The sequence below is a fragment of the Typopeltis vanoorti genome, chromosome 17 (assembly GCF_054136105.1).
Source record: "Typopeltis vanoorti isolate ZY-2024b chromosome 17, IOZ_Tvanoo_1.0, whole genome shotgun sequence".
Classification (NCBI taxonomy): Eukaryota; Metazoa; Arthropoda; class Arachnida; order Uropygi; family Thelyphonidae; genus Typopeltis; species Typopeltis vanoorti.
In genome coordinates, this window is record NC_143565.1 from 32,144,421 (window position 1) to 32,161,607 (window position 17,187).

The 17,187-nt window shown below is 34.1% G+C and overlaps 1 protein-coding gene across 4 annotated transcripts in view; it reads left to right on the forward strand.

Annotated features, from left to right (window-relative positions):
- Positions 1 to 17,187, forward strand: part of Syx8 (syntaxin 8) — a 93,408-nt gene that overhangs the window by 22,913 nt on the left and 53,308 nt on the right. For 3 of the 4 annotated variants that reach the window (XM_090407004.1, XM_090407006.1, XM_090407007.1), the window contains exons 4-5: positions 6,643 to 6,759; positions 12,534 to 12,658. In XM_090407004.1, the coding sequence (XP_090263130.1) occupies positions 6,643 to 6,759; positions 12,534 to 12,658 (242 nt within the window). The remainder of the gene's footprint in view (positions 1 to 6,642; positions 6,760 to 12,533; positions 12,659 to 17,187) is intronic. The other variant, XM_090407005.1, reaches the window with a different exon arrangement.

Consider the following 17,187-nt stretch of genomic DNA (forward strand, 5'->3'; position numbering starts at 1 on the left):
GCCACCCAGTTAAACAAGGCTCTGTTATCATCATCATGGAACCAGGTTGAACAGCAAAAATTCAACTACTGGAACAAATTCCAATGTAACGTCAGCAGAGTTCAAGATGAGCACCATCAACATAATGGACATAGCAGAAGAATTGGATAAATACCAGATCGACATAATAGGTGTTACCGTAACAAAGAAGACAAACAACAGGTGAGATCTTTCTAAGCAACAAATACAAGATGTTATATTCAGGCGACAACAATCAGAGAAAAAGAGTAGCTGTAGTATTCAATACTAAATACAAAGATAATATTCTTGAATGGCAGGCAATATCAAAGAGTAATGTAGCCAAATATCAGAATGGGGGAACTATACAATGAAATATATTTGTATCTGTTATTCCACAGAAGGTTCTACTAAAGAAGTGGAGGAATGTTTGAGGCATTACAGAAAGCAGCTGACACAATTAAGGAAAGTTGGTCCTTGTTGGAGACCTAAACAGCAGAGTGGGAAATTATTACCATACATACAGAAATGTTTTGAGAAAATTTGGAGAAAAGAGCAAATCTAATAATAATGGTATCTGCTAGATTTCTGCTCAGGGCATGGACTAACATTGTTCTAGCATAAAAATAAGCACACAAATTCGCATGGAGAGAAGATGCAAGAAAAAAGAAGTCTCATTCACTGTGTTGTTATTGATAGCAATGTTTTCCCCCACTGGGTATACAGATGATTTAAAATTGGAAGTGATCACCATTTATTCTTGAGCGGGCTTGAAATTGAATTTCATATTGAAAAGAAGGGTGTGTAAGAAAATTTTAAACTAATCAAAGTTGAACAGCTGTCAGAGTTGAACTATAGACTCAAATACACAAACATTATTCATGAAAAAATTTTTGAAAACCAGAACCAAATCTTGGAGATTCAGTAGAAAAACCTCCAAAGAAAACATTGATTGATTCAGGCAAGTGGCATGTTGAGGTAATTTGCAAGAATAAAAAAAGGTGGACTCAAGAAGTTAGAGACAGTTAAAGAAAAGAAGAAAGCATATTGCATGTTCCTTGCAAGTAGGTAAACTTGTGTTCTTAGAGGATACAGAGAAAAATATAAGAAAGCAAAGTATCCTATAGATCAGCGTTTCTCAACCTTTCTATGCCCAAGGACCAGTAAAATGCCTAAAACAATTCTACGGACCACTAAGTTACAGAGGCGTAGTTGGGGGGCAGGGGGGAGATCTTCCCCGGGCAGCACTTTTTTGGCGTTTAAGAAATCTTGCCATACTGTCTATAAAACAGCAACTGAGTGATGAAATAGACTTCGAGAATGTGATTGACGATTTTGCGAACAGAAAAGCAAGAAAAATAATTAGAATGTTGGAATTAAAGTTTTACTTCAAAAATAAACATACTATTTTTTTAATTTATTTCCCTATACATGGTTTTGATTTTTTGTATTTTTTTTAAAAACCTATGTAGAAATTACCAACATTTCGGAAAAACTGTGCCATTTATAACATAATAAATGTAAAGCATGTTTTGAAAGATATGGCAACATAATTAATTAAATTGGAAGTAAACGATTAAAAGTGTATCATCATTGAACAAAGTTTTAATTTTTATTAAACAAATAAATAAGATGATATAATTATGTTACTACTTACTTTTAATGAGATGGTTGAGCTTCTCGGCCCTTTCAGAGCTGCTGGGTATCTGGCTCAATATTGGTCAACTTCAGTCAAAGATCGGCACACACACACTAAGACAATTTCTGTATTTTATTTTTATTTGAAGGAGCGATGAAAATCCTTTCTCACAAAGATAGGTTGTAGAAAACTGCATGACAATTTTTAATGCTTCTTCCGATGATTCAGGAAATTTCATTCTCACTGAAGGTGAGATCCAAAATCGAGCCAAACCAAGATCACGGAATTGCATTTTAAGTCCACTGTCACTTGAAAGCTCAATTAACTGTTCTTTTTTCGATAACAAAAGGTCGTTCTCGTGACTGCAAGCCTGAAATGGATCGCAAACCCACAGAAATTTCTTATAAAAGTTATTCGGTAAATATGTTTCAAAATTCCGTTTCAGATTTTTGAGGTGGTCACAAACCCTTTCCAGAAACTCAGAATCAACAAAAATATCATTTTCCACTAAAAAGGATTCCAATGTTGGAAAGGGTGCAAATTGTCTATCTTGTACATAATTAATCCATAAAACCAGTTTTTTCTTGAATGCCTTTATTTTGTCGTAGGCATCAAGAACGGTTAAAGAATTTTCCTGAAGGGAGGGATTTGGTTCATTTAATTTCAAAAAATGTCTGAAAGATAGGACAGTGTTGATAACCAAACTTCGTCAACAAGGAGTGATGCAAAATCAGAATTACGTTCATTTACAATGATAAAACTTCATGCCTTAATTGAAATAACCTTGTTAGTACTTTGCCACTGGAAAGCCAGTGAATTTCAGAAAGAAGCAAAAGTTGCATATATTCACTGCCCATTTCATTGCAGAGTACTGAAAATAACCTGTTATTTAACGGTCGAGCTTTAATAAAACTAACTAACTTTACAGCGTTGTATACCTCAGTTTTAAATTCTGGTGGCATTCCTTTGGAGGCTAACGCTTTCCTATGTATGAAACAATATATCCGATTCATATCCAGAGCTATTTCCTTGACCATAGAAACAACCCTACTATTCCGGCCTGTAAGGGTGCGAGCTCCATCCGAACAGAAGCCTATGTGTTTTTCCCACTGGATCCCTTTGTGTGTTATGTACTTATTGAGAGTGTGAAATATTTCTTCTCCAGTTGTTCAGGATGACAAAGTTCTACAAATCAGAATATCATCATGAATGTTGTTATCATGCATATATCTTACGTAGCATATTAACTGTGCATCATCTGTAACATCAGTAGTCTCGTCTATTTGTAACGCATAAGGGCTCTTCCTAACTCTTTCGATTAACTGAGATTCTACGTCACCTGTCATATCATTAATTCTGAGACCGACAGTGTCATTTGAAAGATTAATCAAATCAACATCTTTTAGTAACTTCTTGCCAAATATAGCTTTTACCACATCTTTTATAGCTGGAAGTAGTAAATTTTCCCCGATAGAATGAGGGTTCCCTGTTTTCGCTATGCACAAACTTAAGAGATAGGATGCTTCCAGTGCCTTGCTATTAATGGAACCCATGGCCGAAATGATATCTTTTCTATGATTTAATGTCCCTAAGCGTCACTGAAAAAATTCATTTGGCTTATTTTTCACATCACAATGTTTAGTTTTTAAATGTCATCAGAGTTTCGCAGGTTTCATGCACTCGTTTGACAACACTTCATAACACAAAACACATTGAGGTTTCTGTTCACTTTCATCTCCACACCAAGTAAACCCGAATTCCAAATATGAACTGTTATATTTCCTACTGTATTTTTTCTTTGAACTTCTTGTTTCGCCTAAGCCTAATATGTCAAGCCTAATTTTGATACACAGATTTATTCGCCGTTACAATATGTGTATCAAAATTAGGCTTAACGTCACCTGCTTCATTTGCTTTGCTTTTCAAAGTCATAGTTCTAAGCCACTTTTTCATTATTAAAAAAAGTTTCTGAAAAATATATTAATACTGGGGTTAACTCACGACACACTTTATCCAAGTATCACTTAGCACTTCTGAAGATATACTGAGCCTTGGTTGAAGGAGGGAAACCTTCAGTAATAAAAATCAATAAACAACAAGCAATTGGTTGAAGTGTGGATAACACATGTTCACTTCAAATCTGATAAAACAGCAAGGGAAGGCAGAAGCAATAAAACTATATTTTTGTTCACTTCACCATCTTTTGGTATTCGTCATTCTACCGCTAAATTTGTAATGGCAGAATAACAAATAATAAAAGAGGGATAAATCAAACAACAATATTGTTTTATTGCTTCTGCCTTTGAACATTCTGATGCTATTTGTTGGTTTTTTAAGTCTCCATCTCATTTGATTTTAATTTGATTTCAATAACTTTTACTTACTTATTCAATTTTAATTTATCTTGTTTGGATAATTAAAAAATATATATTTATTTAATTAATTTAAGCATGCCTGCGGACCACCTGTCGTCCCATCGTCATGGACCACAGGTTGAGAAACACTGCTTTAGATCATTTCTCATACTATGAACCTTTCCCCTGCAATTTTGTATGCCATGGTATCATCCCAAGCAGTCTCCTGAGTTCATCAAAATTATCAGCTCAGTAATTCTATATATACCCTTCCTTATCTGAAAATTTCATTTTTAGCCACCTCCCAAGTCAAAATTGCAGATTTGTCCTAACCAGTTGGTGACAGTGTGGACACCTTGGTTATAGACAGATTCTTTGATGCATTCACAAGAACCAGCAATCCTAGTATCTTGGTACCTTCCATCACATTCTGCCTCTGGAAATTATTCCTTAGTAGTTATATAAATTCCATTTCCTCCAACCCATATGACCTTTCTTCCAATCTGTGTCATTGTAGTTGAAGTTCCCCAGCAAGTATTCCTGCTATAAAGGGATACATTCCTGGTTGGAGGAAATGCTAACTAGACCACTAGGTGATAGATGATCTTCATCTTCAACTCTTTACAATATACAAATCCACTTATACTTAGAATATTGCTCACATGTTTGGGTGGAGCACCTGAAGCTTTTCTAAAAATTCTTGATGCTCTCCAGAGGAGAGCAGTTTGACTCATAGATGATTCCTCTCTCTTACAGATTCATTTTGACCTCAGTCTTACAGAGGTTGAAATGAATGGACAGTGTTTCAGCACTGTGTCTATTCTATAGGTACTTCCATGGTCATTGCTCCACTGAACTGGCAACCATAATATCTCCACTTTCTGTTGCCCCTGTTAATACAAGCATCAGCTGCTCAACATCCATTTACTGTACAACTGCAAACACACTGAACCGGCTTTCCTTCTTCCTCTTTAATTCCATCTACCTCTCTCCTCTGGAACAGCCTACTACAAGAAGTATTTCCAAACAGTTCTTCAAAAAAATATGTAAGTAAACTTCTGAGTACTCACTTGTACCTCTTTAATCTCTCTATGGGATAAATATTTAAAAAAAGAAATTAAAAAAAAAACTGGTCAACAAAATTAACAGACTAAATGTGTTTCATGAATATTTAGCAGTGTCTTCAAAGATGACTAATTGGTATAGTAGTCATTCTGGCATGCAAATTTTGAGTATTCTGTAGAAATTAATCTACCGCTCAACAAGCCCACACACAATGCAAATTACTCATTTTGTTTCAGGAGGCAGGAACCATTACACGAAGAGCTGGCCAAGGTTGCTGATGTCGGCGTCAACCAGAACAGACTGGACTCCACAATGTCCTATCACCTCGAATGTCTTTTGAGGTTGCGCTGGCTACAGGTGAAAACACTTTGAAAACTAGATGGAGGCAGTGTGCTCATGTGGGGTGCAGAATAATGGTCAGTGGCTGCACCCGTTTTCATGTTTTTGATAGGGATACCTTAACTGCAGAGGTACTAAGAACAGATCCTCAAACTCTATGTACGACCTTGGGGGGGGAGTTGGCTCAGATTTACTTTCCATGCATTGCATTGCCACTGCTTATAAAGCTTAAATGGTGAAGAAATATCTTAACTCAAGATATCCAACAACTGCCATGGCCAGCATGATCACCAAACTTAAATCCAATCTAACATATGTGGGTTACCCCTTGGAGTTTGGATTGCATGCTGACAGCCGCCACATGGTGAACTAAATTCTGACTTGGTGGATGAATGGATTTGTTGCTAAATAAACTTGCATCTAGTATGGTTCACCACTGTCAGCTTGTTTAGCCATTAGAGGTGGGAGGGATCATTTTTGAGCATATTTTGTTGACTTCTGTAATGTGATCTTTCTTTGATTTTTATGCCCCTCTGTGTAATGCCTTTATACCTCTCCTTATTTTATCCTCGTTTCATTGTTATTCTGATGTGTACCACCATACCAAATTTTGTCCTACTTCATTGCAAACTAAACTGCACACAAGTTACACCACATTTTCTAAGTATTTTGTTAATTTTGTCAAGCATTATATTTATTTGCTCTCCAGCCATTGATCTTATTTTTCAGTGCATACTGACCACATCATCCTTTGCAGTCCCTGGCCTATAACAACAACCAGCTATATATCTTGCTGGTAGGCGACGACAAATAGAAGCAGCTTATAATTTGGATCCGGATTTTAATACTGGCAGGCCATGGATGTTAGGCCATCTATCTCATATCAGATAGATGGCCTAACATCCACTACCATCTCTTGGACCTGTTGCTGAACTCCTAATCTTTTCAACTGCAAAAATGAAGTCACTCGGGAAATAACTGAAAAATCATCTAGACAAAGTTCCCATATTCCCTATTATATTTTCAGTCCATATGACTTGTAATTAAAAACATTGGTTTCAAATGCTTTGCACGGTAACGTATGGGTCTGTGTGTAAGTGTACATCAGGAAGGAATTAAAAACATAAAGAAAACTTTAAATTTTGTTTTTAATTCTTACTGTGTGGGTTGTTGAAATATCTTTTTTCTTTTAATATAGCAATTTAAATGTTTATACAATAATTTTCATTGATTCTTAACTCACTGAAGCACACAAAAAGAAGCTGAAAGAAGAGAAAGGATGTTGGATCATCTTGCTGGTAGGCGACGACAAATAGAAGAAGCTTATAATTTGGATCCGGATTTTAATACTGGCAGGTTAGAAAGGTGGGATTATATAATTTGCATGCTTTTGCCTGGGATACTGAACTTTGTTATAATCGTAATGTTCTGGACTTCACTAGTTCATTGTACGTAATATTTTTTGTAATACTTCTTTATGTTTATCTATAATGTTACATGATCATTATAACCACAGCACTTTCAAGAGGGAGGGAATTATCTGTATAGTTCAAAATATGGCATGGATATTTTTTGTTAGGTATGAAAATGTTAATGTAGAGAAAACATGTCTCTTAAAGAAGTGTAACATGTTATCTTGCAGAGTTTCCAGATGATGATGTTCAAATTTTACTTCATTGCTTTTTTTATGTTTGCTTAAAATGTGGTGTCTGTTTTGCTGATCAATGATAAGTTGGTCGGTCTCTATTTGGTGGTGAGCCTCTGTAGCTCAGTTGGTACAGACGAAGCACTTTGGTCAGAAAGACCTGGGTTCGATTCCCATCAGTGACGAGATGTCTCACACAGAGGCAGAGGGTTTTTTCTCCCAGAAACTCGGATTTTTCGTCCCTCAGAACAGAAAAATCGGCCTCATGAACACTCGCTGCTACAGTCAAAAATGCATACTTAATTCCCTCATTAAGAGGGCTTAACCAGTTCTAAGGGGCAGTCGAGGAATGGGGGGGAACCCCACATGAATAAAAAAATGTTGGTGGTTCAGGAGTTGGTTGTTGATGACCTTCTCTATAATTTTAGAAAGAACAGAAGTGAGACACTTGGACAGTAGTTCGTTGGTTGACTTTTATCACCTTTCTTTGGGATGGGCTCATTTCCATGCAATACGGTAGATGCTTGTTCAGTAAAATAGATTGAAGAGGCAATACAGGATAGGTGTTAGTTCTGGGACACGTTTTTAACACAATAGGTGGATGCCACCAGCACCAGATTCCATATTTGTTCAGGTTATTAAAAATTGGTAGAGTGGAGGAAATTTTTCTGAAGTCATCAATGCAAGAATTGGAAGAGAAGAGTGATGCCAGTAAGTCAGCTTGGCCTTGTCTTTAGGTGATGTGGTGACTGCAGTACCATCTGGATGTGAGAGTTCTGAAAAACCTAAGTGTGCAAAAATTGCACCCAATGGCCTTGGCAAAGGATCAGAAGGAGTGACTGCTGTTCGGACAGGAGGTGGATTTGCAGCATTTGTCCATTTCAAAGTCTGATTTGGTAACGATTCTTTTACAGCTGTTTTGAGCTGCATTGCAGGCAGGGTGAGCAGCTGGAGTTTTGGTCTTGAGCGGTGTGTGGTATGCAGCAGTTCTTTTCCTTTACTGAATTGGCACATTTTTGCGAACCTAACCTTTGGATGGTGGCTGCAAATTTGAGGTGGAATAAGGTATGAAGGCCTTCATTTCTGTGAGGATGATTTCTGTTATTCAGTCTGAGCAGGTGTTTAGATCAGGAAAACCAAAGTAGTATTCGGATCATGGGAAGAAGAAGAATTAGAAGTCACAGAGGTCGTCCCATTTGGAACTCTTCTAGTGCCAAAGGACACAAGACTGAGAACTAGTGGGTGAAGGTTCTGTGGCAAAAGAGACTTGTATGAGGTTGTGATCTGACATCCATAATATACTTGAAGAGGAAGCTGGTTAGGAAGAGATCAAGTGTGTTGGCAAATTGGAGGGGGTTGTCATGTATTCTGGTAGGGAGACTGATGATCTGTGTTAGGTCATTTCTAATTGCAAACACCTTGGCATCCCTGCCTGCTTGATTGGTATGTTATCTTAGGTTTTGCATCAGCTCCCTGACATTATTATCCAAAATTTTTTTTCCATTTGAGGGTAGTATATTCTGTGTTTTTTAAAGATTAGTGATGAGTTAACTCTGATTTTTAAGTACAGGTAGTCCTCGACTTACGACGGGGGTTCTGTTCCAATGTCTCCATCGTAAGTCGATTCTGACGCAAGTCGAGGACTTTTTTAATTCTTGATTTGTTTGATTTCTGTTATAATAGTTTCATAAACACATATCAAAAATGGTGCACTTACTTTAATTTGAAATTCCTTTGAATATTAGTTAACATAAAGATAAACCAAAAACTTATTAATAGTGTCTTTAATTAAACAGGTGAGTAACTGTCACTCATTTGTACAATATGATTATTTCTCACAATCAGGAGTAGCTTTTTAATCAGAAAATTGGTTAATGTTGTCTGTTGGGTTTTTTTCTTCATATATTTTGCAATAACATCTGACTGCTTTTTGACTTTGGTGAAGCGATCAGTGTCTTGATCCATATTTTCGAGTAGCTGAAATCCTTGATTTAGTTTAGAAAATACTTCAGCTAGTCCTTTTACAGTAAATTTTTTAACTATTTCTCTTCTTCATCTTTCTCATTATTCCTTTCCTTTTCTACAACTCTTTCATTTTAGAAAATCAAGTCTTGATCAGTTAGTTCACCTTCTTCGTGATCTGCTAATTCTTCTATATCGGTAATATTGATTTCTAGATCCAGTTTTCTTGCAATTTCAATGATTTCTTCACCAGTTTGTTCTAACATGCTATGCTCATTCTACTCTTCAGGTGTCTCCAGTGGTGGTAACTTTTTCCGATGCGTATACAAAAGCAATGTGATATATGTATGTATATGCTGGTGGCAAAGTTAAATTAGAGAATTTTTAATAATAATTTTTGGCCGTTGTAAGTCGAGGACCACCTGTATTTTGGATACAGATTAAATTGCACTGTTTCATTATTATTGATTTTAAAGTTTGGTTCCATGATCTTATTCTAATTGGAATATGCTGTTAATTTTTTTTAATATACTTCCTTGATAAGATGTGTCGTGATTTCCACAGCACCAAAACATCCGGAAGCATTACTGTCTTTTCTATGCTTAGAATTTTTTTAAAGTCATATAAATATTATTTAAATTAAGGGGATACTAAATCCCACATTGTTTTAAAACTGAATAAGAAACTCAAAGATTGGAATCAGAGAGTTTCATGCCGAATATAGTATAGTAAACTATAAACTATATATAGTTTATATATAAACTATATATAAACTATATTATATAGTTTATAGTAAACTATAAACTATATAAAGTAAACTATATACCAAAGGGTATAGCGAAAAGAACTTATATGCTCTGCTATACGAGTTGTCAAAAAAGTGCACCTATTAAGTTACTTAAACATAAAGAGCCAATAGGCTTTATTTCGGCGATATAAACATTATTTAAATTAAGGGGATATTAAATTCCACATTATTTTTAAACCGAATAAGAAACTGAAAGATTGGAATCAGAGAGTTTCATGCTGAATATAGTATAGCAAACTATAAAAGTATCGGCGACTACTAGCGTGAGCCAATGCACATATTCCAAGTATGTAGTACAAACTCAGCCAACTCGCAGCAAAGGTGGTAAAGTTCTGATCGCTATTCTTGGTATTTTCCATAATGTAAAACACATTTCCTAGGAAATGTATGCTGTTATTACATTATGGTGGGAGGTCACTACCCAGACCGGTTTCAGCCTTTATTGAGGCTTCGTCAGTGAGCAGCTAGACCAAATTAATTTACCAAAGGGTATAGCGAAAAGAACTTATATGTTCTGCTATATGAGTTGTCAGAAAGGTGCACCCATTAAGTTACTTAAACATAAAGAGCCAATAGGCTTCATTTTGGCGATATAAACATTATTTAAATTATGGGGATATTAAATCCCCATAATTTAAAATAATTATCTATTAAAATAAATATACTATATTTATTTTATATATTTAAATATTTATTTTAAATATATTTAACATATTTAAAATAAATATATTAAAATAAATATACTATATCGAATATAGTATAGTAAACTATAAAAGTATCGGCGCCTACTAGCGTGAAACAATGCACGTAGTCCAAGTACGTAGTACAAACTCAGCCAACTCGCAGCAAAGGTGGTAAAGTTCTGATCGCTATTCTTGGTATTTTCCATAATGTAAAACACATTTCCTAGGAAATGTATGCTGTTATTACATTATGGTAGGAGGTCGCTACCCAGACCGGTTTCAGCCTTTATTGAGACTTCGTCAGTGAGCAGCTAGACCAAATTAATACCAAAGGGTCTAGCGAAAAGAACTTATATGCTCTGCTATGCGAGTTGTCAAAAAGGTGCACCCATTAAGTTACTTAAACATAAAGAGCCAATTGGCTTCATTTCGGCAATATAAACATTATTTAAATTAAGGGGATATTAAATCCTACATTGTTTTAAAACTGAATAAGAAACTGAAAGATTGGAATCAGAGAGTTTCATGCCGAATATAGTATAGTAAACTATAAAAGTATCGGCGACTACTAGCACGAGCCAATGCATGTAGTCCAAGTACTTAGTACAAACTCGGCCAACTCGCAGCAAAGGTGGTAAAGTTCTGATCGCTATTCTTGGTATTTTCCATAATGTAAAATACATTTCCTAGGAAATGTATGCTGTTATTACATTATGGTAGGAGGTCACTACCCAGACTGGTTTCAGCCTTTATTGAGGCTTCATCAGTGAGCAGCTAGACGAAATTAATACCAACGGGTCTAGCGAAAAGAACTTATATGCTCTGCTATGTGAGTTGTCAAAAAGGTGCACCCATTAAGTTACTTAAACATAAAGAGCCAATTGGCTTCATTTCGGCGATATAAACATTATTTAAATTAAGGGGATATGGGGCATGAAACTCTCTGATTCCAATCTTTGAGTTTCTTATTCGGTTTTAAAACAATGTGGGATTTAATATCCCATTAATTTAAAAATAATGTTTATATCACCGAAATGAAGCCTATTGGCTCTTTATGTTTAAGTGTCATAAATAAATCGCAAAAACTATCGTGCTTAAAATACTGCCTTGGGCAAAGTTTGATTAATCTTCAGTTTTTTTAGATACAGTTATATTTAATTCTAGTTGTTCAATTTCTTGAGAAGATTTATTTATTTTATAATTTTCCACTAATTCCAGTTTTCCAAATTTTATGAAAAGCACGACCAAAGTCAGTAGATATTGCTATAGTTGATTTTCGTGTCACTGTAATATCACACTGTTGATTGTCAACCTTTTGGACACTTGCAAATACAAAATGTATTTTGCAATACAAAAATATGTAATTGACTTGTGGAAAAAAAATTGTAATGAATACATTTTTTGTGTTTTCATTATATTAACTGTGATATAATGAAATATAAGAAATATAGTGATATATTTTCAGAAATTCTACTACTTCACTGATTAATGCGAATTCTTGAAGGGTTCAGCATTCAAAAAAATTTTTTTTTCATTACTGGAGAGAGGAAAAAAAAAACGTTATAATTTATAGATGTATATGATATTAGATTTGCTAGTTTCTATTCATTTTTTTGAATTGTGCCATATAGTGCTTTGCGAAGTTTTTCATTTCTGCAGCTCCGCAAAAATGTAACACACACACACATGCATGTGTGTGTGTGTGTGTGTGTGTGTGTAATTTTTTTTTTTTTTTTTTTTGGACTGAAATGAGCAGGATTTTTTCTCCACAGAATTATTTAAGAGTTAGGAAAGTATGTGGGGGTAATTGAGATCCTAGTTTTCTTTGTTCCACTGGTTTCTTTTTTTTTAAGAATTCATATAATAAACATAGTGAATAAGAAACAAAATTCTTATTCCAGTTATATGATTCATAATTGTTGTTGTTTTATAATTATGCTTAATTTTATTTAAGATTCTGTTAACAATTTCATTATTTTTGAAACTATAAATACAGACTTATATTTTAAGTAATTTATTGTCTGTTACTTTCAAATCCCAGATCTGCATTACTGGGAACAAACTTTGGACAACCATCATCATCCTCTCCTTGGATTGAAGAACCTGAAGAAACAAGAAATTTAAGTTTAGAAGAAATTAGGAAACAGCAGCAAAAAGTACTCATAGGTATATTTTATCATTGTTTGTTATAAAAAAAAAATTGTTTATATTATTTAAAAGTGTGTTCTATGTTAATCTGAAATGTTAATCTATGTTAATCAAAAAGTACTCATAGGTATATTTTATCGCTGTTTGTTATAAAAAAAAAATTGTTTGTATTATTTAAAAGTGTGTTCTACGTTAATCTGAAATACACATTATTGAAATAATCATAAATGTTTATTTTAAAATTTTACATTGATTCAAAGTCTTGATTCCCATTTTAAGAGAAACTTGAATTATACATTGCTAGATTAATAAAGTAAGAGTTCATTTTTTTCCAGTTTGTGCAATAATGCTTTGCAAAACTGAGCGTTATTCCAATATTTGCAGTTTTAAAATTGATATTGCACATTTTGAGCATTATAGAGAAAAAAAAATTCAACATATGGACTTGAATTGTAGACCAGAAAATATATAAAAAAAAACCAGTTAATATAAACTGTTAATCAAAGTCTACAGATGAAGAGTATTAAGAAATATGAAGAAAGTTAGGAGCATGAATAGATGACATAGTGGCAGAACTATATTAAAAATAATATCATAAAGTGTTTTGTTATGTTTAATATTGTGTAAGTAAAAATGTTAGTCAATGACTATCTAAAATGGTTGTAAACCATGTTGTAAACCTATAGCACATCAACATACTATATGTTGGCTAAGGATTAGATAATCTGGGAACCCTACTCTTGAAACTATCCTAGACCAAGCTTTCAAACATCTGTTTTGAAGCAGAAACTAATGAATGCAGTCAGCCTTTTTTTTTTAAAAAGATAAAAAAAAGGAACACAAGCTAATCAATGTTCACAACACTAACTGGTTTTCCACCTGGACAGGTTAAGTAGGTACAGATGCTCAGATATTTGCGGTCATCAGTGAACCTACAGGAATTGTTCACATACCTTCAGATAATCCTAATCATTCTCCAAATACTTTAGACCTCTTCCTTACCAGCGATCTTTCTAAGTACACTGCAAAAGTTGTTTGTCCTCTATGTAATTAAGACCATAATATATTGCTGATCTCTGCTCAAATATAGCATCACTCACACAGCCACTTTATCCATTGTTGTCTAGCTTTATAAAAATGCTAAGTGCAATATCTTTGTAATTTCTATTGCTTATTCTTCCCTTGGTCAGACTTGTTTCCAGCCTTTCCATCCAAAAATATATATACTGAGTGCATCACCCAAGTAATTTTTTTTTTTTTCCCACATTAAATTTCCACTCCTATTGAAGCTTTGGTTCTATGTAAAGTGTGTACAAAACAGGCATACCGTGAGTGGTTTTATCCAAATCTCCATCCTCTCCTACTGCTTATACCAAAGAGTGGAATAGCTGAAGAAAGCTATCAACGCATTTAAAACTGATTTTAAAAGAGCTAAAAGGAACTTTGCATGCTATCCAAATGTTAACATCTTTTGTTCCGTTGCCAAATTATCAGTTGTGACTTCAGTATACAACATTGCTCCTACTCCTTTACACTCAGCTGGTTTTGTTGCATCATCATCCTGAGAAAAAGCATCAGCTGATCTTCAGGGTTCATCATTTTTTAAATATTTTTTCCCATGCATATTTACACACAAGCACATAACACAGTCATTATGATTAACATTGCCAAATTACATGATTGTAATACATATTTTAATTAATCTAGCTTCCAGTCTCTAACAATTACATAATATTTTTTAGTCATTGCATATTTAAAAACTTCTTCCAGTTAGTTTTGCTCAATCAGCTGGTGGCTTCTTCAGGGTTTATAAAAACCACAAAAATAGATAATTACAGAGTTGTTCAATGTTGAAAAAAATCCACAACAGTCATCCATTCATATGGATACCTTAACAGAAACTAAGGACTTACATCAAATGATATCTGGTAATCTCTTATTAGATTTTTTAACATGTCAGATTTTTATTTTCCTAACAATTATCTTCAGTGTTTATCAGGTGTCAGTTAATGCATGTTGTGCAACTCTGCATCTTGTTAGGATAAATTTATTCATTTCCTGTTGTAACAATTTTTTTCATTGTTGAACGACTTTGTTGTTATCTGTTTTCATGTGATATTTATAGACCCTGAAGAAGCCACGAGTTGGCTGTGAGAAAATAGTTAGTACACATTTTTAAATTTATATCAACTAATAAAAATCATTCATTATCATCACTTATTTTATTTATTAAAAAAAATTTCTGAAACTAAAATTATTTCTTAAGTTACATAAATTTGTCTCTTTTATAACTTGTTGCTGAGTGCCATTTCATGTATTATAATAATATTAATATTACAGACTAAAAAAAAAATTCTGGAACTGGATTTGGGCCAAGTAGAGGTTATCATAATTAGGCTTTCATTTTATGACAAATTGAAATATTGTAGGAATATAACAAGAATCTGTATGTAAGTTTTGTAGATCTGGAAAAAGCATATGGACAAGGTACCAAGAGAAAAGCTGTTTAGAATACTGCAGTTATATGGGATAAACAGAATTTTATACAGAGCAGTACATAGTTGAAGTTGTAAGTCAGCAGTTAGAATTGAAGTAGTTGTACAGGCAAGTTATTTGACTTAAACTCAGGTGTGAGATATGGGTACTCTTTGTTTAGGAGTACAGCATATAAGTCTCCAGGATTCTTTAATTAAATTGAATAAGGGGGTGTACAGGAAATAGCTGAAAATTAGCAATAAAATGGCTAAAACTATGAAAATAGGACAGAAACATGACAAACTTCAACTGCATTCTCAATGGAGAAGTTATATAACAAGTAAAATATTTCAGCTATTTACACACAATTTTTAGTGAAGATGGCAAATTAAATATGGAAATAAACAAAAGAATACATACAGATGGTATGGCAGGAAGCCAGTTGAATAAAGGTGGACTAAGAGAAATTAGCCCAAATTGTAAATTAGCAATATTTAAGATGGTATTCAAACCAAAACTTATGAATCTGAGATTTTGGTTAGAAATCAAACAGATGATCAAAGACTGGAGATAAGAGATATGAGAGTTCTGAGAAAAATTCAAATGAACAGATGACTTTAATGCCAGAATCATATTAAAAATGAAGATATTATGAAAGAACTTCATAATTGTTAGCATGCACGAATGTGTGAGCAGAGCTAATATGAGGTTAGCAAAACAGTTTTTTGCTAACTATGACATCTGGTCCCATTCACTGAGGATTTGCATAGGATGTGTCATGCAAAAAATATTTCAGTACTATGACTAACCTATGACAAGGTGATAGGGAAAAAGACCCAGCAGAAGACTAAGAAGAACTAGGTGAATTGATGCAGTCATAAGTGTCCTGGAAAACAGAAATATAAAATCTGACGGTATTGGAGTTCTGACAAGTGATATTCTAGTTTGGAGGAATATTGTTGACAAGAGATTAGTAATGTAAACTTAATCATGTAATACTGTCATGCTTAGTATCCTATACACCCTTTGAGAGTACATATCAGGCAGTTGTTGATGATGCCTACTTATCTATCATTCTCTCTCTCTTTCACTGACTAAACACCCACAACTGCTTCTGGCAATCCATTCTGCTCATTCACCACTCTCCAAGTCAAAAATTTAGTTCTGATACGATTGTTCACTGCATTTATGTGATTCCAGGAGAGGCCTTTTGTTCTCTTCTGTTCTTCATCATTTACTTCCTAAAACTCCTTTGGTAATTTATATGTTTTTATTACATTTGTTCTTTTCCACTTATCAACTAAGCTTTGTAATCCATTAACCTTAAGTCCATTCTCATAAGAAGTACTGTATAAACTAGTCACCATTTTGGTTGCTCTCTTCTTGATCCTCTTCAACACTTTTACATCCGAAGAATTCCAGGTGATTAAATTTGTGCATCGTAGCCCACATTATTAGTCCTTATAAAGAGGAATAATAATCTTATCTCTCTGTTTGTGTTTGTCTGTGTGTTCTTTATTGCTGCAATTCTCTGAGCAATTTTGCCCATTTTGAAGCTTCAAATTCTTGCCTGCCATCCATTGTCATCCAGATTCCTAGCCTTGTTCATTTCCTGCATATTCACTTCCATCAGTATAATACAATAACCTTTAAACTTGCAGCCATTATCCTTAGTCCTTATGTATTTAAATCATCCTTCATGATCTCTATATCTTTATTAATAGCTGTCCTCCTCAGTTTTCATCATATGCAATCAGCTTGATATTCCCTCAGATCTGCAGAAGACTGAGGATGGAATGAATAATTTGAGGAGATGAATAATTCTCTCAAATCATTCATATTTTATATAGCAAAGACCCATGTACTGATCTCTGACACATCACCGGTTGGGCCTTTGCTATTTGAAATAGGAATGATTTGAGAGAATCATTCATCCCCTCAAATCATTCATTCAATCTCTTTCTCTTCTCTTCTCTTCAATTTTACTTTTCCATATATAGTATGGTGCAAAAAACAACAGTACTGAATAACTACAATGATATATGTTGTGGAGTAAATGGGTTCATTAACAA